At 41.3% G+C, this 26,991-nt stretch overlaps 1 protein-coding gene and 1 non-coding gene across 7 annotated transcripts in view; one reads left to right on the top strand and one right to left on the bottom strand.

Moving 5' to 3' along the window:
- Nucleotides 1-26,991, top strand: part of Kdm5c (lysine demethylase 5C) — a 39,421-nt gene that overhangs the window by 2,663 nt on the left and 9,767 nt on the right. For 4 of the 6 annotated variants that reach the window (XM_048441654.3, XM_048441653.3, XM_048441648.3 and 1 more), the window contains exons 2-14: nt 1,440-1,517; nt 3,913-4,035; nt 4,295-4,465; nt 6,111-6,245; nt 10,283-10,406; nt 10,487-10,668; nt 11,995-12,153; nt 15,743-15,862; nt 15,968-16,126; nt 18,160-18,341; nt 18,437-18,599; nt 25,374-25,493; nt 25,601-25,795. In XM_048441654.3, the coding sequence (XP_048297611.1) occupies nt 1,440-1,517; nt 3,913-4,035; nt 4,295-4,465; nt 6,111-6,245; nt 10,283-10,406; nt 10,487-10,668; nt 11,995-12,153; nt 15,743-15,862; nt 15,968-16,126; nt 18,160-18,341; nt 18,437-18,599; nt 25,374-25,493; nt 25,601-25,795 (1,911 nt within the window). The remainder of the gene's footprint in view (nt 1-1,439; nt 1,518-3,912; nt 4,036-4,294; nt 4,466-6,110; nt 6,246-10,282; nt 10,407-10,486; nt 10,669-11,994; nt 12,154-15,742; nt 15,863-15,967; nt 16,127-18,159; nt 18,342-18,436; nt 18,600-25,373; nt 25,494-25,600; nt 25,796-26,991) is intronic. The other 2 variants (XM_048441649.3, XM_048441647.3) reach the window with 1 other exon arrangement.
- LOC125405260 (U6 spliceosomal RNA) lies at nt 24,735-24,840 on the bottom strand. The gene has a single exon (XR_007233518.2). It is a non-coding gene; the product is annotated as a U6 spliceosomal RNA (small nuclear RNA).

The following is a 26,991-nucleotide window of genomic DNA, read 5'->3' as shown; positions in this document are numbered from 1 at the left end:
TGCTGATGGGAGTGTTGTAGTCTGGTGGACGGTAGTAAGAGTATGGGGAGGTCCACTGGGCTTAAGCTATACCATTATTAGCCTAAATTTTTTTTCTCTCCTGCTTTACTCAGCCTCAGGTGCTCTCTACTACTGTGGGTTGGGGGAGAACATGTGTAATTGCAAATAAGAATCCTCTGGCTCCTTTTCTAAGAGAGCGAGTATGCATGCAGAAGAGATCAACAGCCTTCTTTCTTTTCCCATTCCTTTACCCTCCTTTCATATGTTTGCATTTGTGTATGGATGCTGGTAGCTTGGTATAGTGCAAAGAACCATTGATCAGAGGACATGGATTCTAGTGTTGGCTCTATTGCTAACTAGCATGTAATTACTCCCCCCCCCATTGTAAAATGAAGACATCGATCTAGGTTATTCTAGGGTGTTTTGTTTTTGGTTTGTTTTTTGTTTTTTGTCTTACCACTTCCTACACAACAGAGTTCCAGGAAAGAGAGGACTGTCTGGGGAAGTATTCATGAGTCTGTTGGGAAGGGGAGTCTTTAGCTGTCCTTTGGGTAGAACAGAAAAAGCTTCAACTTGGCATGGTAAAGCTTTCCCTACTTTCATTAATTTTTCTTGGTTTCCCCTCTGTAAATCCTTGCATTCTTTGCCACAACTATTGGGCTTCCCACTTCCAGACTTCCTTCCCTGTCTCTTATACCATGCAAGTATATGATAGAGAACCCATAGGCAGCCTTTCAGACCTGGTGAGTGAGTAAGAGATACAGATGCATGTTCCTTTGTCTTTCCTGCAGTGTCTTCTGTGACTCTTTAACTGAGAACAGACATTGACAGCCTAAACTATTAGTCCCTGCCAGAACCAGAGCTGAGCTACCCTGTATGGGTATTCACTGGTGGGGTCAGACTTAAAGATCAAATGTCTTGTTAGTAAGTCAGGACCAGAATTCATATGCCCACCTTACAGGTAAGAAAACAGACTGAGAAAGAAAGGCAATAAGATCTCATAGCTACTAACTAGTAGAACTACAATGTGAACCCAGGTCTTTTGACTTAAGGTCCTGTGTGGTTGCCAGAACTCTGGGTTATATGTCCTGCCTAGGGAAGGGTGGTGATGCGGATGTATAGAAGGTTTGTGGTTACCTGTTTTGAGCTTTTTATAATTCTCAAAATCCTAACACTTTACTGTTGGGAAAGACTTAGAAGAAGTTTACAAGGGTGTGTACATGAGGCCTTGCATATGGGCTTGAGTGGTCTTTATGCCCTGTTATAAGTCTTAGGGAGAGTTGGAAGTGGATCCATTTATATGTTTGCCAGGTTGATGGATCTGAGGTGTCACGAAATTTTAGAAAATATTAATGGAGTACTGAGCTGGTTTAGGTTCCCTTCTGATCATACATTAAAGTGGGATAACCCAAGTTCCTTTCCTCTTTCTATTCTCCTAGGATTGGCAGCCACCCTTTGCTGTGGAAGTGGACAACTTCAGATTTACGCCCCGAATCCAGAGGTTGAATGAACTGGAGGTGAGATTTGGAGAGGGTTTAAGTGTGCCCAGGACATAAAAGAGGCTTTGGAGTTCCAGATGTAAGGGCAAAGACAATTCACTTTTCTTTTTTTTTTTAATTTGGCTTTTTGAGACAGGTTTTCTCTTTGTAGCCCTGGGTGTCCTAGAACTCTGCTATGTAGACTAAGCTGGCCTTGAACTCACAGAAATTCGCCTGCTTCTTGGCCACATCCCCCCCCCCCCCCATGCTGGGATTAAAAGCACTTGAGACCAAAGGCTGGATATGTTCTTTTCCCATAAAACTTTTCTTCTTATGAATTTTCCCTGTCAATACCTGTCCTACCTACCTACCTGGGTCAACAAAAGGTAGCTGTGTGGCTGGCTGAAACCTCTTCCTTGATCAGCACAGTGTGGCCTCATATATCTAATTTATCCATGGCTTTGTGCTTCCTACCTTCCTTTTTTGATACTTAGTAGAGTGGATGGTGGGGTAGAAGAGCAAAAACAGCACAAGAACTGGTCTGGGTAGAGGCTGAAATGGTTAGAGACATGGACAGGGGTCAAGCAGGTAGCCTTTTCCCTCCCTTTGTTCTGTACAGGACGTCTGGGCCCCTAGAACAGGTGGTATTTTTCATTGGAGCTTGAGAATGCCCTGGGATGGTGAGCTGGTTTTAGGCACGGTCCTGGAGTTTTCCATAGAAGATACAAGTTAGATGCATGTTCCCTTCCCACTCCTCCCCCAGTAATATGTGTCTTTGAGCCTTTTTCAATATTCTAGTGGAGTATTGGGCCCAGCTGAATACCAGTACCCTAAAATTAGCTTCTTTTTAAGACCAGAATTCTTCAGCATTGGCACTATCGACAATTTGGATCAGATTTATCTATCTACCTACCTACCTACCTGCCTACCTATCTATCTGTCTACCTATGTATTTATTTATTTTGGTCATGGGGTAGTTGTATGTGGATATACATGGAGCATAAAATTGTTCTCCATTGAGAATTACTACCCTAAACTCAGTCTAGGTATTGTTCAAGTCAGAACCAGAGTTAATCTCTTGTGAGTAGTACGAGTTCCTTAGAGAAATAAAGTCTGACCAGGTCTGTGGCTGGTATAGCTGTGGCCAGGTATTACCTAGCACTGAACAAGGGTAGATCTTCTAGAGTTTTCCTGCTAGTTAATAAGGGAAGGAGGAGCAGGGGTGAGGCCAAGTTTGTAAAGGTAAGGGGTGGGTTTGTATGGAAGGTGTTCTTAGGCCCATTAGGATTTTCACTGCCAAGGAACTTTAGTTCATTTCTTACCTTGGGTACACCTTAGTTCTTCTCTACCTAGGACTCAGAGGACTGACTAGAAAAGGACCTCTGTCTCAAGTGATCAAGTTAAAGGATTTAGGACTTTTGTGAACCCTTCTTAGGGCAGTGAGATTTTAGGCAAGCAGAGGAAGCATTGTTTCTAGGAACTTTTATCCATATCAGGTCTTGAGTTAGCCAGGTACCATTGCTGTTTCAGTATGCCATTCTTACAGTTTTTGTGAAACAAAAGGAGATGAATGTGCTCTTTTGGAGCCCTATGAAGAACTTAGATATAATTCTGAAGGTTTTTTTTTTGTTTTTGTTTTTGTTTTTCGAGACAGGGTTTCTCTGTAGTTTTGGGGCCTGTCCCAGAACTAACTAGCTCTTGTAGACCAGGCTGGCCTCAAACTCACAGAGATCCACCTGCCTCTGCCACACACACACCCCCCCCCCAGTGCTGGGATTAAAGGCGTGCACCACCACTGCCCGACATTTCTGAAGTTTCTAGAGGGTCTTAACCATTCTTCTTAATTAAATCCATATCTCTGGGGTAAGTGTACTATTTTCCTTTTCCCATTTTTTGTTTTTGAGACAGTGTCTCAAATCTGCTATGTAATAGAGTCTGGAGTTTAACTCCTTGTCTTCCTGCCTCTGCCTTTCAAGTGCTGGATTACAGGTGTGAGCTACCAAGCCTGGCACTTATTTTCTAACGAAAATATATGGGGTGCAGTGAGTGATGTGCATTTGCTCAATCAGCAGATCAACAGAGAGAAGGCTAAGCTTAGAGTTACTTGATTATTTATATATCTTAATTCTTGTTGTGTGACTTAGCTTTTCTGGCCCTATTTCTTCATCTGTATAAGACATAATACACAAACAACCTTGTCAAGAGAATGAGAGATTATATGTATAAAGACTTGGAAAATGAGAAAAAAGTGGGGCCAAGCATTGTCTTGAACCCAGAGCTCATTTCACTCGAAGTCTACTCTGTTCTCTTCCTCCCCTAAGTTTGAGCCAGAAAATGGCACACTGCAGAGTGTGGGGGGTGGGATGGAGTGTTGGTGGTAATGGATGGGTGGTGGTAGGAGGTGGCCAGTGTTTTTGAGCCATTTCTTCTTTAGGCCCAGACAAGAGTGAAACTGAACTATTTGGACCAGATTGCCAAATTCTGGGAGATCCAGGGCTCATCCTTAAAGATTCCCAATGTAGAACGGCGGATCTTGGACCTCTATAGCCTCAGCAAAGTAAGAACAGGTTTTTCTCAAATATTTCCCAACCCTATCTCAATAAATCCTTGCTATGCTAGGACCCCTTCTGGTTTGGATGTTGGGTCTCTGGGCTGTATGGAAGGGGTGGACTGGTAGCACAGCAGAATATTTTCCCACCTCTTGCAGCAATTTGAGATTGGGAGAAACAAGAGGCTGCAGTTGTCTTCCTCGCCTTTCTGTAGGCCTGCTTCTGCATGTTCACATCCATCATGTCCCTTCTTGCTCTTCCTTGCAGATTGTGGTGGAAGAAGGTGGTTATGAAACTATCTGTAAGGATCGTCGGTGGGCTCGTGTGGCCCAGCGCCTCAACTACCCACCTGGCAAAAACATCGGTTCCCTGCTACGCTCTCACTATGAACGCATTGTTTATCCCTATGAAATGTATCAGTCTGGAGCCAACCTTGTGGTAAGGATGCCAGGCTGTGGTGGAGTAAAAAAAGTCTTTATCCCCAGGCACATATTGGTACACTTCTTTTTTTTGTTTATTTATTTGTTTATATTTGACACAGGGTCTTGATATGTGTCAGGCTGGCCTAGAAGTTACCACGCAGCTAGCCCACTTACCACGTAGCTCAGACTGCACTTAAAACTCCTCCACTGGGAAGTCCAGAGATGACCAATAAGTCCTCCTACTTCAGTCCCCCAAGTAGGAGATTTCAACTGCCATGCCCTTGTTGTCTTAGAATCTTTTTTTTTCTAAAAAAATTTATTTATTTTTATGTGCATTGGTGTTTTGCCTACATACATGTCTGTGTGAAGGTGTCGGATCCCCTGGAACTGGAGTTACAGACAGTTATGAACTGCCATGTGGGTGTTGGGAATTGAACCCAGGTTTCCTGGAAGAACAGCCAGTGCTCTTAATCGCTGAGCTTAGATTTTTTTTTTATTTTATTTTGTAGCAGGGTCCTCTTACAGCCCAAGCTGGTCTCAAACTTTAGGCAAGGACGAGCTTGAACTCTTAATCCCCCTGCTTCCACCTTTCAGGTCACTGAAATTACAAGCATGCACTACTATACTGAGTTTAAGCAATACTGGGGATCAAACTCCGGCTATGTCCATGTTAGGTAATTTACCAATTGAATTGTGTCCACATTCTTACCTTGAACTTTATAAATTACATTTATGGTGTGTACATACATGCACATGGAGGTCAGAGGATGATTTTCAGGATTTCATTCTCTTCTACCGTGTGGGTCCATGGGATTGAACTGAGATTATTCTCAGTCTTTACAGCAGGTACCCACTGATACATCTTGCTGGTCCCTTGGCCTTGAACTCTTGATCCTCTTTTTCTCAGCTACTCAAGTGCTAGGATTACAAATAACATATCTTAGCTTTTTTTTTTTTTTTTAAGATTTATTTTTTGTGTATACGGTTGTTCTGTCTTCATGCCAGAAGAGGGCACCAGGTCTCATTATAGATGGCTGTGCGCCACCATGTGGTTGCTAGGAGTTGAACTCAGGACCTCAGCAGCCTCTGAGTCTTCTCTCCAGCCATAGCCATCTCTCCAGCCCCCATACTAATACTCTTAATAGAACTGGTTCCATGTACTGGAGACTGGGAAACTAGACCTTACTCTTTCCTAGTGGTGCTTTTTTTTTTTTTTTTGCCTTTTTATAGTTTCTTATAGTGTCTATTGTCAAGTTCTATAGTTAGTTATCTGTTGAACCCCTGAGTTGAGTACAACCGCGGAGAGTAGGGGGGAGCCTTGTCAGTGGCAGGAAGATGACTCATTGGGTTAAGGTGCTTCCTTCCAAGCCTAGTGACCTGAGTTTGACTTGGAATGCGCATGGTAGAAAAAGAACTGACTCTGACCTTTACATACTCACTGTGGCATTAATGTTACACATATAAGGGAATGTTAAAAATGAAAAGGAAAAGGACTTCTGAAAGTATGTAAGGTGTCAGTGATAAAGACCAGTTGAACTGGGGCTATTAGTTTGGTCAGGAGTCTAGGCTACAACTTTGGCCATTGGGTGAAGGTGAAAGGATGGTCTTGCTTGGGGGACTGAAATTCCATGCTCTGGACCTTACTCTTCACTTTTCCCTAGCAGTGTAACACACGTCCATTTGATAATGAGGAGAAAGACAAGGAATATAAACCCCACAGCATCCCCCTTCGACAGTCTGTACAGCCTTCCAAGTTCAACAGTTATGGACGACGGGCAAAGAGACTACAGCCTGATGTGAGTACTTTTCTTCTTGCCACTTAACAGGGGCTTTGGAGTAGGAAGAATACTGCTTGCTGACTGAAGCTATGCACTCTTTTGTGCTCTTAAGCATTTGGAGATCTGTTTGTACTGTACTTTTTGGTTTTTTTTGAGACAGGGTTTCTCTGTAGCTTTGGAACCTGTCCTGAAACTCACTCTGTAGACCAGGCTGGCCTCGAACTGACAGTTCCTCCACCTGTCTCTGCCTCCCAGGTGCTGGGATTAAAGGTGCACTACTACTGCATGGCCTGTACTGTACTTTTTTTTTTTTTAATATGTCTGCTCTGTGTGCCTGCTTTCTTCAGTCTGCTCATAAAAGTCTTCTTATTTCTATACCCTACCCTTTAGGCAGAGAAGATTATGTACCATACTTTTTTTTTTTTTTTTGGCATGGAGGGGACAACAGAGAACAATATATTCACTATGTGTTCATTGAGGAATTTTTGTTTGTTTGTTTTTGGGGTTTTTTTGTTTGTTTGTTTGTTTTTCGAGACAGGGTTTTACTGTAGCTTTGGAGCCTGTCCTGGAACTAGCTCTTGTAGACCAGGCTGGTCTTGAACTCACAAAGATCCTCCTGCCTCTGCCGCCCAAGTGCTGGGATTAAAGCCACCACCACCGCCCGGCTCTCACTGAGAAATATTAATTTAGCAGGCCATATTAATCTCAATTTTTTTTATGATTTATTTATCTTTTATTCTATGTGCATTGGTGTGAAGGTGTCAGATCCCCTGGAACTGGATTTTCAGACAGTTGTGAGCTGCCATGTGGGTGCTGGGAATTGAACCCGGGTCCTCTGGAAGAGCAGTCAACGCTCTTAACCGCTGAGCCATTTCTCCAGCCCCCTCAAATTTTTTTTTTTTTTGAGACAGGGTCTTACTTTGTAGCTTTGACCAACCTAAAACTTTCTGTGTAGACCTGGATGGCCTCAGACTCTCAGAGATCTACCTGTCTCCACCTCCCAAGTGCTGGGTTAAAGGCATGTACCTCCTACATCCAGCAATAATGCTACTTTTTTTGAAAATTTTTTAATGTTTTTAATTGAAATTGACTTATTTACATAATTTTTCCCGTTCCTTCCTCCATCTTCTCCCACGTATCTTCCTTCAGACTATGACCCCTCTCAAGTTGATAGCCTCTTTTTCTTTGATTATATTTTTTTGTGTATGTTCATGCTTATATGCAATAAATATGCATATATATATGTGTGTATGTGTGTGTGTGTGTGTGTGTGTGTGTGTGTATGATCTCAAAGCTGGTCAGTTTGCATTGGAAAATCAGATAAAGGGGAAAAGCTAATTCTCCTCCTAGCAATCAGCATTTGCCTGTAGTTTTTGAGGGCCAGCCATGATAATCTTAAGTCTGGGCAGAAAGGAAGTTCTTTACTTCCTCCAACCATTATCACCTGGGACTCTGGCCATCGATAAATTTAAATGGAGTCTAGAGTCTCAATAGTTTACCCTGAGACAATGCCTGGCAGGCCAAGATTACCTGACCCCCACCCAAGAGCAGACCATTCAAAGGAAATTCCTGGCATTCCAAGCACTGTAAATAGAAACACCTGCCAGCACTTCACCAGGACACCCTTAGACAAATGTCAGCCAGTCAGGGGTCCTGAACCTCAGACCCCTCACTCCCACCTTTACTACTATAAAAACCCAATTCTAATTGAGCTCGGGGTTCTCTGGGTATTCCAATACGTTGAACATGCGGAGAGACTGAGTTTGCAAACTTGGTTAAAATAAAGGCTCTTTGCTTTTACATATGGGACTTGGTCTCCTTTGTTGGCTGGACCCACGGATTTGGGCTTAACATAGTTCTTTGTCTAGGAGTGGAACACCATGAAATCCCCCCCCCCCCCCCGCATGTTAACATGTTCATTGATAGTGCCATTCTGGTCTTAAGCAGTCTTTCTTGCTTTGTTTTTTTGAGACAGGGTTTCTTTATGTAGTCCTGGCTGTCCTGGAACTCACTCTGTAGGCCTTGCTGGCCTGTACTCACAGAGATCTGCCTGCCTCTGCCTCCCAAGTGCTGGGATTAAAGGCATGCACGACCACACCTGGTTTATGCAGCCATTTTTAGGAGAGACTTTCACAGCAGATTTCCTGTTCTGGCTCTCAGAAACTTTCCATCCCTCCTCCACAATATTCCCTGAGCCGTAGATGCAAGAACTGTGATGTAGATTTAGCCACTAGGACTGGGCTCCCCACAATCCATTGGCCTTTCTTCATTATGTCCAGTTGTGGTTTTCTGTGATGGTTTTTATTTGCTGTAAATAGAGGCTTCCTTGATAAGAGATGAATAGCTTCTTTGAATAACTATTGAAGAAAAGTGGTTCGAGTACCACTCTGCTTCTTCAAATATGTTATCCTTAATTTATGAGGTAGAAATTAATATTTTTATTTTATAGTTGGCAACACTGAAAGTCTGCCTTTAATTCCTTTTTGGTTTTCTTTTAAATTTTTAAAAACTTTTTCCTTTTTAGAGCTTTAAAACATTTTATGTGTATGGGTGTTTAGTTGCATGTGCGTATATGCATCATGTGCATGCCTGGTGCCCGTGGATTCCAGAAGAGGGTGTTAGATTCCCTGGAACTGGGGTTGTAGATGAATTGTTAGCTGCCATTTGGATGCTGGGGGTTGAACCTGAGTTCTCTGGAGGAGCAGCCAGTGCTCTTCACCACTGAGTCATCTCTCCAGCCCTAGGATTTGTTTTTTAATTATGTATATGCACACGTGTTTTTGTGGAGGCATATGAACATGTGAATGTAATTGCCCACAGAGGCCAGAAGGAAGAGTCTGATTCTTTGGAGCTGGAATTACAGGTGATTGTGAGCTCCCTGCATTGGTGCTCTTAACTAATCAGCCATCTCTCTAGCTCCTGAAATTTTTATATTTATTCATTTGAAAATTTTATGTATATATACAGTATATCTAGATCGTATACACCTCTCAACTCCCCCCCCCCACTTCCTCTAGGATACTTATCACATCTCCCAACTTCATGTCTTCCTTTTATACTTTTTAATTAATTAATTGATGTTTTTTGAGTTCTTTAAATTTTTTTCTTTTGGCTTTTTGAGACAGGGTTTTTCTGCAGCTTTGGAGCCTGTTCTGGAACTAGCTCTTGTAGACCAGGCTGGCCTCGAACTCACAGAGATCTGCCTGCCTCCTGAGTGCTGGGATTAAAGGCGTGTGCCACCACTGCCCGGCTTGAGTTTTGTAAAATTTGTGTTGCTCATTTGTACATGGGTGTGTGTTTGGTCATCCACCAGGGCATGAAGAACCTGCCAGTTGCCTCTCTCCTTTCCTTGGCAGTTGTCAACTACTGCTCTCCTCAGCTAAAGATGGGACCTCATGAATCCCTAATTTTTTTCCATTATTATTATTATTATTATTATTAGATTTGGGGTGTATGTTTGTGCGTGTACATATCTGTATATTTCTGCTTTGGCAGACATATACTAGAGGGCAATTTACTTGAGTTGGTTTTTTTCCCTTCTACCAGCTGGGTCCCAGAGGTTCAACTCACGTTATCAGGCTTGATGGCAAGTGAGCGCCTTAACCTTCTGAGTCATCTTGTTGGCCCTTTAAAAGTAAGACTTAGAGCCAGACAGTGACGCACACTTTTAATCCCAGCACTTAGGAGGCAGAGGCAGATGGATTTCTGTGAGTTTGAGGCTAGCCTGGTCTACATAGTGAGTTCCAGGACAGCCAGGACTGTTGCACAGAGAAACCCTGTCTTGAAAAACCAAAAAAGCAAAACAAGCAAACAAACAAACAGACTTAGGACTTATCTATCCCTAGTCTTCAAAGAGTAACTCTGAATTCTTGCTGTGGCCCGTCTGTGCATGAGTTCTTGACACAAACTGTGTGTGTGTGTGTGTGTGTGTGTGTGTGTGTGTGTGTAGATATAGATATATAGACTATAGATATAGTCTGAACTTTTCTTTTAGTGTTGGGCAGCCTGTTCCAGATAGTATTCTTGATTCATTTTGTTTCCTGTTTTCTTTGTAGCCGGAACCCACAGAGGAAGACATTGAGAAAAATCCGGAACTAAAGAAGCTACAGATATATGGAGCAGGTCCCAAGATGATGGGGCTGGGTCTTATGGCCAAGGATAAGACTCTTCGGAAAAAAGGTAAGGCCTAAGATACTGGGGATGATTTCAGGACTGTAAATATCTCAGATTTAAATTTGGAACCACTTTTCTCTCTACAGATAAGGAAGGACTTGAGTGTCCCCCCACTGTGGTGGTAAAGGAAGAATTAGGTGGGGATATGAAGATTGAATCAGCCTCACCCAAGACCTTTCTAGAAGGCAAGGAGGAACTGAGTCATAGTCCTGAGCCCTGCACCAAGATGACCATGAGGCTGCGAAGGAACCACAGCAATGCCCAGTTTGTAAGGACCCAGCCCTGACTTCCTAGAGCTCTGCTTCTCATCCCTTCAGTGAGCATTTCTCCAGCGTGGCACTGGACTAGGTTGCCTTAAGTAGAAAAGTGGGTCTAGAGAGCCCTGTCTGCAGGTAGCTTACTTAATTGGGGAAAACAAGGCCAGCTAATTTGGAACAAAGAACAAGAAAGAATACACAGCTACTGTTCACATAAAGTGCTAGAAGGGTCCAGAGATGACTCTTATTGTCCAGTGCTTCAGGATAAAGGCTAAAATCTTCATTATCTTCATTATCATGCATGGTCCAGTCCCTGTTGACTTCTAACCTCATTGCCTAGCACTGCCTACTTCACTTCTGCTGTAGCTGTTCTGAACTACTTATAGGTATATTCATTTTTTTTTCTTCAAGAGATGAGCCTTTATTTCTTTTGTAATCTTGCATTCCTTGCACATATGGTTCCTTCTGCCTCAAGGAATTTCTCTTTGTGCTCTGCTTCAGTTGCCAAACACTAGTTCCCTTTCAAGTTTCAGTTAGCTTCAAAGGGGGCCTGGAGAGAGAATTCAGAGATTAAGAGCACTGACTGGGGTTCTGAGTTCAATTCTCACAACCATCTATAATGAGATCTGGTGCCCTCTTCTGGTGAGTAGGCATACATGCAGACGGAACACTGTATACATAATAAATAAATCTTAAAAAAAAAAAACAACTGTCCCCTTCAGAATGAAGAACTCCATCCTGGAAGTCCTCCCTCACCTCTAAGTAATATGAGTGCTATTTCCTTCTCCAGGTTCCCATAGTATTTCTTATTGGCTACTATGGCTGTTTTCAGTTTTTATGAACATTCTAGTACTGTGTGCCCTTTGAAGGCAGATACCAGCTCTTCCACATCTCTGTGCCATAGAATGCAATGCTTACTGAATGAATAAAATGAGAAGATTGAAGATGAATGAGACTGCTCTCGCAGGGCAGTGGTGATGTGAGCCTTTAATTGTAGGAGGCAGAGGCAGGCAGATCTCTGAATTCAAGGCCAGCCTGGTCTACAGAGCTAGTTGTAGGATAGCCAAGGCTACACAGAGAAACCCTCTCTAGAAAAACCAAAAAGAAAAGAAAGAAAAAAAGAAAAAGACTGCTTTCTCATCTCTTCTTGTTTGGAGGAAATAGTGCACGCATGCAGCTGAACTCCAGACTTTGTATAGGGCCATGAACAACCAAGCCAGTAAACACCTCTGACTTCCAATGGAGAACTCTCTGGAATAGGATATTGTCTGCAGGGGCCTGTGTTTGAAGGCTGGGCAGGGCCTATATTGATATAACTCGTTGCTTCTCTCTGGCAGATTGAGTCATACGTGTGCCGAATGTGTTCCCGAGGAGATGAAGATGACAAACTTTTGCTATGTGATGGTTGTGATGACAATTACCACATCTTTTGCCTGCTGCCTCCTTTGCCTGAGATCCCAAAAGGTGTCTGGAGGTGTCCAAAATGTGTCATGGCGGTAAGGCCTCCCCAGTCCACGTGAGATATCTTGTTTTCCTATGTGTAATCTAAGGGGAGGCTCCCACCTTAGCTATAGTATTATGTTTTGGGACTTTAGAGTGAGATGAGGTTTTGCAGAGCTTTGTGAGAAAGAGGAAGAGAAAATGTAATTTATACTCTTGTCCTGTGGGAGCTACCAGACTATGTTATGATTAGATGGACTGTGTGTGATGATGAACTATGTGTCTTAACATTTAAGCAGATGTTAAAACATATTAGAAACCCTGAGTTGGGGCTGGAGAGATGGCTCAGAGATTAAGAGCACTGCCTTCCTCTTCCATAGGTCCGGAGTTTGCTTCACAGCAACCACATGGTAGCTCACAAACATCTAGAATGAGATCCGGTGCCCTCTACTGGCATCTGGGCACACATGCAGGCAGAGCCCTATACATAATAAATCTTTAAAGAGAAGTAAAAAGAAACCCTGAGTTGTAGTAGTTGACCAGATAGGAAAGATGGTTTTTTTGTTTGCTTGTTTGGTTTGCCATTTTGTTGACTTAGTATCTCACTCTATAGCACAGACTGGCCTCAGACTCAGATCAATTCTCCTTCCTCAATCTTCCAGAACCTGGGATTATGGGTATGAACTACCATGCCCATATCAAGGAAAATTAAGAGTAGTGATTATGGAAGATCTCAAGAATGAGTATTAAATGACAGAATTAACTATCTATAGCTAGACCATATAGCTCAAAACTAGGGCTTTGAGCATGCTAAGGAAGTACTTTTTACCACTGAGCTCTATCTCTAGCTTGTGTCCTATTTAATTTTTGTTTTGAACTCACTTTGTGGCCTAGGCAGGCCTTAATCATGTAGTCCTCCTTCGGCCTCCCAAGTTAACTGGAATTGTGGGCTTGCACTATCAGTCCTGACTAGAAAATAAAATAAAATCAATGTCTTTTTGATTCTCAAGTATTTTCTTTCCTCCATCATATATATAATTACCTTTAAGACGTTTAAAAAGTCTTGTTCTATACTTTATAAAGACTTTTATAGCTCATACCCTTTCTGTAGTAAATGAATTAAAGATACAAAGTTTTCATCAAATGAGTATAATGATTACTTGCTTTCCCTGTTAGGGTATTTAGATTTGACTGTAGAAGAGGTTCATTGGTGTTTCAGATAGGGAAACGGGATTTTGCAGGAACAGAGATATTCAGGAGAGAAAGTGCCTAGGGCTGGTAGGTGTAGTGTAGTAAGGAAGAGACAGAGCAGCAGTGAGGGTTAAGTACCCAGGATGTCTGACAGATTCATTTCATGTCTTTTGTACCTTCATCCATATTCTCCATGCTCATCTATATTTTCCTCTGGGTTTCTGGAGGTCATACATTGGTGGTCCTGCCTTATTCTAGACAAGACAGGTGTGACATGCATACATACAAAGGATGAAAAAGGACTAGGATACTGTACTAGTTCCAGCCTAGGCATTAAGGAAGTTTCCCTGAGCAATCTGCATCAAGTCACATTTTATTGGAGAGATAATACAGCGACAGAAGACCTTGTTGAAGTTAGAGCTTATGGTTTACTTTAGATAGCAAAGTCCTAGGAGAAGATCATGAACTGTAGTGATGAGGGAGGACTGTTTACAGGCTAGGAGACTGACCTGAGTTTCTGTGTTTTCTTTCTTTTTTGGGGATAGTGGTGGTGTTACTGGGGATCAAAATTAGGTTTTGTGCACACTATGAAAGTAATCTCCCACAGAGCTAAATCCTTTGTCCGTCCGTCCTTCCTTCTTTCCTTCCTTCCTTCCTTCCTATTTATTTTTAGAAAAAAAAATCTTTTTTCATTATACATACCAATCCAAGTTTCCCCTCCCACCCTTCCTTAGTCCTTTTCTTGTTTTATTTGTTTGTTTGAGACAGGATCTCTCTATGCAGACCAGGCAGTCCTCATAGATATCTTCCTGCTTCTGCCTCCCATGTCCTGGAATCAAAAGCATATGCTACCACACCCAGCAACTTTTTTATTGTTCTGGTTTTTTGAGACAGTGTTTTGTTGTGTAGTCCAGGCAGATTTGTGAAAATCATTTACACCTGGATGACACCTAACTTAGATACATCTATTTGTATTTCCTGAATACTGTAAGCACTTGGTTTCTCAAAATCAGTTAAGTAGCCCAGGTCACAATGCCTTTGTCTTGGGTTTTCCAAGTACTAGAATTAAGATATGAGCCAGAGTACCTTCAAGTTGGCTTTTGTTTGTTGGAGACAAGATTTTTCTTAACAAGTGTCTTGCTACATTTTTCAGACTAATCTTGGGTTTGTGGACCTCAAGTGATTAATCCTTTTGCCTCAGGGTCTGAATAGCTAGGATTATATAGGCTTATATGACTGTACTTGATTTGGAGTTTGTATGTTTGTTTCAGTGTTGAGAAGTGATTGAACCAAGAGTTTCATGTTCTGGGAAACTGTTCTAAAAGTTGTATTTTGAAGTCAGTAAAAATAAGGAGGAAAGGGGCTAAGAGTATAGCTCAGTGGTAGAGTATCTGATTAACATATGTAAGGCTCTGGGTTCAAACCCTAGCACCCAAAAAAGAAACAACAAAAGTAGTATTAGAAGACATTCCTGGGCTGGAGAGATGGCTCAGAAGTTAAGAGCATTGCTTGCTCTTCCAAAGGTCCTGAGTTCAATTCCCAGCAACCATATGGTGGCTCACAATCATCTATAATGAGGTCTGGTGCCCTCTTCTGGCCTGCAGGCATACACACAGAATATTGTGTACATAATACATAAATAAATATTAAAAAAAGACATTCCCATGGAGAATGAACTCTGTATGTTAGTCACTTTCTAGTACCTGAGAGAAACAGTTTACTATTTATTGAGTTATGTTTATTTTATTTTATATGTATGAGTGTTTTGCCTGTGTGTACCTTGCACCATGTGCGTGCCTGGTGCCCACAGAGGTCAGAAGAGGATTGTGAGTCCCCTGGAACTGGAGTTGCAGATGGTTGGGAGCACTTTGTGGGTGTTGAGAATTGAACCTGTATCTTTTGCAGGAGCAGCAAGTACTCTAACTACTGAGCCATCTCTCCAGACCCTAAGAGAACCAGTTTAAAGGAAGACAGATTTTGGCTTACAGTTTTAGAGATTCAGTCCATCATGGTGGGGAAGTGCTTAGGGTACAACTCACATTATGAGAGCTAGAAAGCCCAGAGAAAGACTGTGTTGGGCTGGGCAAAGATACTGCCTCTGAGAACCCAACCCCTGACCGACTTCTCCTAAAGTCTGTAGAGCTTTCCAAAATAGCACCACCATCTTGGGAGCAATTCTTTGATGCATGAACTCTCTGGGGAGGACCCTTCATACCCAAACCCTAACAGGGAGCAGAAGTGTGACAGAAATGCTGTGTGACATGAGTAGATTTGATAAGTTGAGGTGGTAAGAAGGAAAAAGTAGCACTGTAAAGTAAGGCTTATCTCAGGAGACTTGAAGGCATACCTAGGGCTGGTCTCCCTCCCTGCTCCTATCCCATGTTTCCTGTCCACTTTAGATCATTCTCTCTTTGCCTCTATTTTTATAACTTTTCTGTCTCTCTTGGGTTTTAGGAGTGTAAGCGGCCCCCCGAAGCCTTTGGCTTTGAGCAGGCTACCCGGGAATATACTCTGCAGAGCTTTGGGGAGATGGCTGACTCCTTTAAAGCTGACTACTTCAACATGCCTGTACATGTAGGTGCTGGGGCTATTTTCATGGGCATTGGTACTGTACCTCCCCTAAGTTAATGTGGACAGGATAAAATGGGCTCTGATCATCTACTATCTTTGTTACCCCAGATGGTACCCACAGAACTTGTAGAGAAAGAGTTCTGGCGGCTAGTGAATAGCATTGAGGAAGATGTGACTGTTGAGTATGGGGCTGACATCCATTCCAAAGAATTTGGCAGCGGTTTCCCTGTCAGTGACAGTAAGCGGCATCTAACTCCAGAAGAAGAGGTGAGTGGGTTATTATTATGATTGTATATGTCAGCTGTGTGAACTTGGCCAAGTCATTTAGTTTCTGAAAGACCTGCCTTAAGTAGTTGCTTTAAGATTAGATGAAGTGCTATATATAAAGAACACAGACTAGGTAGTATCTGAAATGTGTATGTATGAGATGCTTTTTTTCCCCCCTGCGAACCCCATTTCCTAATTTGTAATATGGGGTTATACCTACTGTGCAAATTTGTTATAAGGATTATGTGAGAAGTAGGAAAAGTGACCTAAGGAGTACTTGGCCCTTCCATATGTGTTCAGTAAATAGGATTTATATGCATAGGTAGAATTGAGAGGCCAGGTTTGACTTAGGGAAGAATGTGTTTGGGTTCAGGGCTTTGCTTTTGTTTTTGTTGTTTTGATATTTTTCTTTGTTGGTTTTGGTTTTTGTGTTTTGGCTTGTTAGGTTTTAATTTTCTTGTAAAGATTTTATTTATTATGTATACGATGGTCTACCTATATGGCAGAAGAGGGCACCAGATCTCATTATAGATGATTGTGAGCCGCCATGTGGTTGCTGGGAATTGAACTCAGGACCTTTGAAAGAGTAGCCAGTGCTCTTGACCTCTGAGCCATCTCTCCAGTACCTAGGTTTTAATTTAAACTTGAAAAATTGGTGCATAAAAATACTAAAAATATGAATATTAAAATAATGGAGCTAGAGAGGTTGCTTAGTAGTTAAGACCACTTGCTGATTTTTCAGAAAACCCAAATTCCATCCTAGTGCCCACATTGGGCAGCTCACACCTGCCTGTAACTCAAACTCCAGGGATCCAACATTCTTTTCTGACCTCCATGGGTACTTAGATGATACACATGCATACACTTACTTAAAAGTAAAAACTAATCTTGCATGGGGCTGGAGAGATTGCTCAGAGCTTAAGAGCATTGCCTGCTCTTCCAAAGGTCCTGAGTTCAGTTCCCAGCAACCACATGGTGGCTCACAACCATCTGTAATGGGGTCTGGTGCCCTCTTCTGGCCTGCAGGCATACACACAGAATATTGTATACATAATATATATGTATATATACTAATCTTGCTGGCTTATGGTGGCCACACTTTTAATTCCAGTATTTGGGAGGCAGAATATATACAAAAGCAAGTAACTTGAAATTTAAGTTCTTGTTTAGTGTGATCGCTCACTCTCAGCACTTAAAAGACTCAGGCATTGTTACTGTGACTTTGGTGTTGACTGAGCTACACAGTAAGATCCTGTCTTAAACTAAACAAATGGGGCTGAAGAGGTGGCTTAGTTGGTAAAGTGACTGCTGTACAAGTGTGAGGACCTGAGTTTAGATCCCCAACAACTGCATAAAATTAGATGAAGTGCTATATATAAAGAACACAGCCTAGGTAGTATCTGAAATGTGTGTGTATGAGATACTTTGTCATCCTCATGAATCCTAACACCCTCATGTCCCATGGTGTGCCGGTGAGTACCCAGAAATGTAAGCAAGGGATAGGAATGATATACTGATGACTTTTGTGATAGTAATTATAGATGTGCCAGCTTGCCTCTGGAACTCTAGTGCTGAGTAACGGTGACCAGAGACAGGGAGATCAGCATAACCAGTTTAGCCTCTGGAATCAGTGAGAAATCCTGTCTCAAAAATTAACATGAAGAGTGATAGATGGAGATACCTGACCTCCACGTGTGTGTTCACCCATGTGCACCCACAAAAAATAAACTCATAATATACTACACGCACATACACAAAGTAAATAAAACAAAAAAAAATGCTCTGTTTGGTAATTTAGGCCTATAATCCCAGTTACTCAGGAGGTTGAGGCAAGAGGATTACAAACTCATGGTCTGCCGGGGCAATTTAGTAAAACCCTATCTCAAAATCAGAAGTAGAATAAGCTTAGGATATAGTGGCCGAACATTTGTCTCTAATTTGTGAGGCCCAAGGTTTAATCCTCAGTACTGAAGGGGAAAACTCAGTTCCATAGCATAATCCTCATCCTTCTGTACAAATACTTGATCTGACAGGAGTATGCTAAAAGTGGTTGGAACCTGAACGTGATGCCTGTATTGGAGCAGTCTGTATTGTGCCACATCAATGCAGATATATCTGGCATGAAGGTACCCTGGCTCTATGTGGGCATGGTCTTCTCAGCCTTTTGCTGGCATATTGAGGATCACTGGAGTTACTCCATTAACTACCTCCACTGGTAAGTGGGTCCATGGTGAACTGGGGCGGCAGTCAGGACGGGCTCTCTACATAACCATGTATATGGCCATTCTGTATCCCATTTAACTTGAACAGGGGTGAGCCAAAAACCTGGTATGGGGTTCCATCGCTTGCAGCAGAACACTTGGAAGAAGTGATGAAGAAGTTGACACCTGAGCTTTTTGATAGCCAGCCTGATCTCCTTCACCAACTTGTCACCCTCATGAATCCTAACACCCTCATGTCCCATGGTGTGCCGGTGAGTACCCAGGAATGTAAGCAAGGTATAGGAATGATATACTGATGACTTTTGTGGTAGTATCACTGCCTTTTCTTATTCCTGTTCTGCCTTGATGGGACTGTAGGTCTGATTACTCTGAGGTCCATGGTCATCATGGTTGGTTAAATATAAAATGTGATAGAGTTCTCTGGGCCATGTGTTTGAGGGAAGTACCTTAGGGATGCCTCATCATATCTAGGTTCCAGTTAGTGGAAAAGGAAAATGGAGGAAGGACAGAGCTAGAAAGTGTTGCTTTTCTTTGTAATTTTATTTGTTTTTATGTGTGTGTGTGTGTGCCTGAGTATCTGTATATGTACCACATGCATGCATTGTCTGTGGACTCCAGACAAAGGGTGTTAAATCCCCTATAACGGGAGCTATGGGTAGTTATGAGCCACTATGTGAGTGTTAGGAAAACTCAAGATTTTCTGTAACAGCAGCAAGTACTCTTATCCACTGAGCCATCTTTCCGAAACAAGAAATAAAGGAAGGAAAGAGAAAAAAGAATACTGGAAAATGGTATTCTTATTCTGGATTGCCAAATACTACCAACAGATTGGAGGTCATATTTTTATGTCAGTTATTTATTTATTTATTTATTTATTTATTTATTTATTTATTTATTTGGGATAGGAACTAGCCTTGGCTAGCTAGAGCTGCTCTGTAGACTAGGCAGGCTGTCCTTGAACTCAGAGAGATCTGCCTGCCTCCTGAGTACTGGGATTAAAGACATGCGCCATCACACTCAGCTTGTCTGTTATATTTTTATACTGATAACCTGGGGTAATAGTTATGTTTTTTACTTATTAAAAGGTTATAAGTTGAACCTAGGGTCCTGGGTCTGTCCTCTTTCTCTGGATAATTCATCCTGTAAAACTTTCTGCTTGGTAAATAAACTGACTAAGATCTATTTTATATCGTAGGAATTTTTAGCAGTCATTGTTTTTGATGTAGATTTTTGTTTGTTTGTTTTGTTTTGTTTTTTGAGACAGGATTTCTTTGTCTGACAGTCCTGGCTGTTCTGGAACATGCTTTGTAGACCAGACTGACCTCGAACTCACTGAACTCCACAGGCCTTTGCCTCTCAAGTGCTGAGATTAAAATTGTGTGCCACCACTGCCTGACCTTTGATGTAGTTTTTTTTTTTTAAATTTATTTATTATGTGTCAGGATCCGAAGCCTCAACTACTTTTCCCTAATTGGACCGATACGGAGGCAATATCAGAAGGACATCTCAGGCTTCATTCATTCCTGAAGATCTATCTAACCGTGTTTATTCCTTAAATCTTTTATTCCCCCCAGGTAAACCAAGGTGAAAACTCATTAATATTCTTTTTCTGGGCATGCAGGTATGCAGGAATACCAGTACTGTCACACCTGGTAACTTAGTCACCAGCTTGGAATCCACACCTTTTCCCAGGCGATTTACATAATAACAAAGAGAAGGAGGAGTCCATCCTGAGTCTTTTGTTAGGTGGCTACAGGTGTCTGGCAGGATAACAGCTGTCCTTGGAAGCTAAGCATGGCCAGAGAACCTGGCTGCAAATACATGAAATATGAGCCTACAATTATGTATATAGTGTTCTGTCTGCATGTATGCCTGCAGGCCAGAAGAGAGTACCAGATCTCACTACAGATAGTTGTGAGTCACCATGTGGTTGCTGGGAATTGAACTCAGGATCTCTGCAAGGAGCAGCCAGTGCCCTTAACCGTTGATCCATCTCTCCAGCCCCCTGGTGTAGATCTTAAAGAATTAGTGTATCCTCTATCTTTACTTTAACTCTAATTCTGTTATTACTCTCCCCCCCCCCCCAAAAGACGTAATAGTTTTTCTGTGTAGCTCTGGCTGTCCTGGAATTTGAGCTGTAGACCAGGTTGGCCTCGAACTCAGGGATATGCCTGCTTTTCCTCCCAAGTGCTGGTGTATTACTAATTTTTATTTCAGACAAACTCATGTAGCCCAAGATAACCTTCAGTGCCTAACACTCCTACCTCCCAGGTGCAGAGATTATAGAAATGTGCCACTTTTCTTGGACTCTGTTATACTGTTCCTCCTATTCCTTTCCACCTGCTCTGTGGTAGGTAGTTGGTAAATCTCAAATTAATGTGATAGGTATTTGTGGTAGCTATAATAGATAGTAGGATGTGGTAGATAATTGGAAAACCTCAAGTTTTTTGTTTTTGTTTTTGTTTTTTTTTTTTTTTTTGGTTTTTCAAGACAAGGTTTCTCTGTAGTTTTAGTGCCTGTCCTGGTACTAGCTCTTGTAGACCAGGCTGGCCTTGAACTCACAGAGATCCTTCTGCCTCTGCCTCCTGAGTACTGGGATTAAAGGCATGCGCCACCACTGCCCTGCTCATGCACATTATTTCAACCTCCACAGTATTTTTCTTGTTCATGGTTTACCAGCTTCTCTGACCAGCTATTGCTTCACTGCTGCCTCTGACCATCCTGCCCTTCTAGACTGAATAGTTCTCAGTATTTCTGGGCTCTTTGGATTGTCAGTGTACGTTCCAGTCCGAATTACCTGTGAACTTCTGTTCCTACTTGGCAGGTTACAGTTAAGTAAGCTATGTTTAGGTCATTGTGTCATGTCATGTTGTGTGTATTGCGTATAACCCCCCCCACACACACACATACACACACTGTGCTCCCTTTGGGAAATGCCATTTCTTTTAAGGAAGCATGCCTCCTTTCCAAAAAATGGAAAATAGGTCATTTCCTAATCCCTACATCCTAAACATTTGCTGTATGTCCATGTTATTTTTTTATGTAAAGTTTGATAAAGCAGTAAACTGTGTGAATTTTATAATCTCTTGTATGTATGATCTAGAACTGTACTGTCCAATTTGATAGCCATTAGTCACCTGTGGCCACTGAGCATTTCAAATATGTCTAGTCCCAGATGAAATATATCAAGTATAAAATGAATGTTGAAATTGAGACTTAGGATTAAACAAAAAATGTAAAGTATTTCACGAATACTTTTATATAACACCTACATGCTGCAATGACAACATTCTGGGTTTGTCACATAACAAAATTAAAGTTATTTTATTTTATTTTTTTCTAATGTGGCTACTAAAAAATTTCCAAGCAACCAGGCTTCACTTGAAATTATGTCCCTATAATCTGAGATGCTTGACTAGCTGAGTCAGAAGGATCCTAAGTTCAAGGCCTGCAGCTTGGTAGAACATTTGTCTAGCAAGGCCCTGGATCCAGTCAGTACTTACTTAATACCAGAAAAGGAAGAACAATTTTTTTCTAAGCACCTTTGAGCCTGGTATATTTCTCTTAGATAGTGCTGTTAAGTATGGTTTTATAACTGCCTTTGTCTTTCTTCAAATCAGCTTTATTGCAATATGGTTTACATTCTGTAAAATTCACTCATTTTAATTATATTATCTAGATGTTCCTACAGAGATTTGCTGTAGTCACTGCAATCCAATTTTAAAACATTTTGCCTCCCCAGAAAAAAAACCCTTATACTCATTTACAGTCACTCTCCATTCTTGTCTGTAGGGACTAGGCATCCATTCAATTTATTTTCTTGTTCTATATTTGCCTTTCTTGTTAGTTCATACAAGTAGAATACTGCTTGGTCTTTCATGGGAGGCTTCTCTCAAATCCATGTTGCAGCATGTATCTGAAGTTCATTTTCTTTATGGCTCAATAATATTCACTTCACTCTGAGTTTTAAATTTTTGTTGTTATTTATTCCTATTTCTCATTTTCGGGCCTGTGAGATGTCTCAGTGGGTCTTACCACCCGGCCTAGAGAGCTGAGTTTGATTCCCAGAGCCCACATGGTGGAAGAAAAGAACTATGTTACTCCCTTTTAGTAGCTGTAGAATAGAATAACTGCTTCTTGTTTGTTTTGTTGTTGAGATAGCGTAGTAGCCCAGGCCATCCTTAAATTTGTCAGGTAGCTCAGAGTGGCCTTAAACTTAAGATTCTCCTACCTCAGCCTTCCAGATGCTGGGATTGTAGGCATGTTAACTCCACATCCGGATAGAGATGCTTTGTTTAAACCACCATCTAGGAAACAGTAAAGTAACACTAGCAAAATGAGCTGCAGAGAAAATCAGGAGCATTATTTTCCTGGGTCTACTATCTGGGGCTTCTCTGGAACTAGGCTTTTGCATCCATGAAATTAGAATGTCTGGGAATAGATTGTTCAACAGATATTGCTTGATTGTTCTTTATGTGTGCAAGACCACTGGTCAAAGTTGAGAGACATTATAGAACAACAGACTGGGTCATTTAGGACTGGGCTATCTGGACCAAGTTTGTAAACGTATTTATATGTTTGTTTCCTTAAACAAGAAGTTTCACAAAAGTTTTAAAGATGAACATTCAATATTCAATGCCCAATGCATAATCCTTCATAAAAGAATAAGAATTTGCCTGCCAGACTCATGGCTTCTTTACCCATGTAGTCATGGAGTTTATTCCAGAAGGACTTGGGTGAGGCATACCATGTTCAGAGTTGGACTTTAAAAAAAAAAAAAGAATAGAACATTTCTGGTGATTGCTGATGGAAACCATAGCAATAATAAAAGCAAGAAATGTTTCAAGATTTACTGCTTTAAGATAAATAGTTGAAATAATAGGATGAAAGATAAAAATGAGAAAAGGTAGAAAAAAGTTATAGAATCTATATAGTAAGTTTAATATTCAAATAATAGAAATTACAAAGAATAGACAGAATGGTAGAATTAATAAAATTGTTGAATTTTTTAAGGTTTATTTATTATGTATTCAGTGTTCTGTCAGTATTTGTGCCTGCAGGCCAGAAGAAGGCACCAGATCTCATTACAGATGGTTTTGAGCTACCATGTGGTTGCTGAGAATTGAACTCAGGACCTCTGGAAGACCTCTGAGCCATCTCTCCAGCCCCAAAATTGTTGAAATTTTGAAAAATGAGATTAATCTTATTTTATATGAATGGGTGCCTTGCCTGCATGTATATCATCTGCACACTGTATGTATTACGGGTACCTGTAAAGGCCAAAAGGGTGTGGGGTTGCAGAAATTTATTAGTCACCATGTGAGTGTTGGTTATTGAACGTGATTCCTCTTGAAAAGTAATCAGTGCTCGTAACCACTGATCAATCTCTCTAGCCCTAAAGAAAATTTTCTTGAAGGATTGTTTCTTGAATCAAAGTGGCCTACCTAATATACAAATAAGACAGATTCACACCAAGATATATTTTTGTCAAACACTGAGAGCATTGTATAAGCATCTTGAAGAAGAAACAGTTTTAATTCAGAATTCTTTTAATAGCACTGAAATCTAAAAGACTTCAGAAAGAGTTCCAAATGAGCTGGGCATGGTGATACATACTTGTAATCTCAGTAGTTATGAGAATCAAATAGAATTGCCTCAAGTTCAAGGCTACCGTAAACTGCATAACGAATACTTGGCCAGCCAGGCTAGGGTAGTAAGATTGTCTTAAAGAGCAAGCCCTTCTAAATAATTTTCATTTTGGAATTCTATATGCAATCAAGTGTAAGAGACTAAACACCTCTCTTCTAAATAAGCTGTTTCTGACCATGTTCAAACACAGCAAAGCAATAAATCAGCAAAGAGAAGAGCACGGAATCTAGGAAATGAGATCTAGGGAAGATAAATGGTTCAGATGAAAAGGATTAGAAATCTGCATGAAGCTGAATGTGTTGACACACACGTATAATCCCAGCACTGGAGTGGCTGAATCAGGAGTTTGAGTTCAAGGCTAACCTTTGCTATATGTATGTGGTAATACCCCCATATCCAAAAGCAACCCCCCCCCCCCGCAAAAAAAAAAAACAGCTGAGAGACTTACAGAAAGGCAAAAAATGCGTAGAAAAGATGTTTGGGCTTCTACCAGAAAGTTAGGGCTCAGGTTATTATATGTATACAAAACTAAGCAAATTGAGAAAATGCTGGAGCTGGAGTTATATTTGGTATGAGCCACCAATGTGGGCACTTCTCTCTCTCTCTCTCTCTCTCTTTTTTTTTTCCTTTTAAGGCAGGAATTAAATGTGTGTACCACCATGCCTGACTGATAATGCTGGTTTTTGGTGTTTTTGTGTGTGTGTGTGGGGGGGGGGTTATGTCTAAATGGTATTTTAAAACCTATGAAACACTTCACAGATTTGCATGTCATCCTTGCGCAGGGGCTATGCTAATCTCTGTATCGTTCCGATTTTCTAGTATTTGTGCTGCCAGAGCAAGCACAACAATAGTTTAGGGCCATATTATTATTATTATGATAATCTTTTGAGACATTTCTCTTTGTAGCCCTGACTGTACTGGTGCTGGGATTAAAGGTGTGCGCCATCACTGCCCAGCTCAGATCCATATTATTTAGAGTGGTTAAGGTTAATATTCGAAAGTCAGAAGAGATGAACATGGTTGGTCCTGGGAAAGAGAATAATAGCACCTGCTGGTTTTGTAATCAATATCATAGATGCATTTGACTCCCGAAACCATGTAATAAAACAAATGAATATTAATGTGAAATCATGGTTATCTTAGTGGAAAGTACTTCTTATAATTGTATTAAAATATTATCAGGAAAGTTGAAGTGATTTGATGCATATATTTCCTACCTCTTGTGACTCAATGGACGCCCGGGATTCTGTTGTCATACTCTGTTCCTTGAAGCTTTCCTTTTGTTTTCTTTAGGATCCCACTCTTAGGTTGCTGACAACTGGAAAGCCTTGATTTATCTCAATGGTCTTAGCCTTTTTTTTTTTTTCAACCCTTAGGTTGTTCGAACAAACCAGTGTGCAGGAGAATTCGTCATCACTTTTCCTCGTGCTTACCACAGTGGTTTCAACCAAGGCTACAACTTCGCTGAGGCAGTCAACTTTTGCACTGCTGACTGGGTGAGTCTGGAGTGTGGTGTCTGGTAGGGAGAACTAGAAAGTTATAGGGAAGCCAAAGTACCGCTTCCTTCAGGCTTGGCCAAGTTCAGCTTTGAACCTGTTCACAGCTGCCTGCTGGACGCCAGTGCATTGAGCACTACCGCCGGCTGCGAAGATACTGTGTCTTTTCTCATGAGGAGCTAATTTGCAAGATGGCTGCCTGCCCCGAGAAGCTGGATCTGAACCTAGCAGCAGCTGTACATAAAGAGATGTTCATTATGGTGCAGGAAGAGCGGCGTCTACGAAAGGCTCTACTGGAAAAGGTGAGTGGTGGTGCTTTTGATCAGCCTGGTAAAGGTTGGGAAAGACAAGGATAACTTCCAGGGATAGATGTAACCTTTATTCTTGGAGTGTAGTGAAAAGAGCTTGGCACACCTGACTTGAAAGCCACATTCTATTTTCAGTGTTTCAGTGCCTGACAACCTTACACAGGTTAGTTTGCTTCACTGAGGGTAAGCTTCCTCATCTGAAAAATGGAAATTCTGTTTGTCTTTTTAGATAGCTGAGTGAGTTATGAGTTACGGATATTTGTTCAGTAATGTAGGCTATGGTTATAGTTGCTATTACCTTTATACAAATGACCCACTAAAATAGGCAGGCATATGAAACCCCTGTTGCTGATCATTTTGATCACTTCATCAAATTGCTTAAAATTAAGTGATAGTCTCACTTTCCCACTCTGTAAAATGCTAATAAATTCCTAAGCTTCATTGTGTTTGTTCTCAAGACAATAGACTTTCTCTGCATAACAGCCCTGGCTGTCCTGGAACTCACTCTGTAGACCAGGTTGGCATCTAACCCAGAGATCCCTGTCTATGCCTCCCAAGTGAAAAGGCTTGGAGCACCACTTCCAGCTTAAGCTGGTATTTGTAATGGTAGTTGTAAAGCTTGAGTGAATTGATATTTGTAAAAAGAATCTATTATTACCCTTTTAGTGTAGTAGCTGCTAATGTTAGTAGTATTAATGCGTGAAGAAAATGAAGTATGAAATGTTTTTTAGGAAATTCTGTTTTATTTACTTACTGAGATGGTATTTTTTGTTCCTTCATAATCTCCTGAGTCCTGAAATTAATAGGTCTGCCCCACCATACCTAGCTACTTTCCTGAATTTCCTTTTTAAACATTTGTTGTTGTAATTTATGGTGGAGTGTAATAGTGCATGCACACCTTTTATTCCAGTGCCAGAGGCAGGCAGATCTCTATGAATTTGAGAGCAGCCTGGTCTATATAGTGAGTTCCAGGTCAGCCAAGGTTACATAGTAAGCTCTTGTCTCAAAGGGGGAACGAGTTCTATTTATTTTTATTTGTATGAGTATTTTGCCTACACATATGTGAGTGTATTGTGTGTATGCAGTATTCATGGAGGCCAAAAGAGGGGTGTTAGATCCCCAGGAACTGAAATTACAGTTGTGAGCTGCTTTATGGGTACTGGGGACTGAACCCAGGTTCTCTGCAACAG

This window comes from Myodes glareolus, chromosome X, assembly GCF_982192425.1.
Source record: "Myodes glareolus chromosome X, mMyoGla1.1, whole genome shotgun sequence".
NCBI lineage: Eukaryota > Metazoa > Chordata > Mammalia > Rodentia > Cricetidae > Myodes > Myodes glareolus.
The sequence above is the reverse complement of the archived record's forward strand: the minus strand, read 5'-3'. Positions and strand labels throughout refer to the sequence as shown.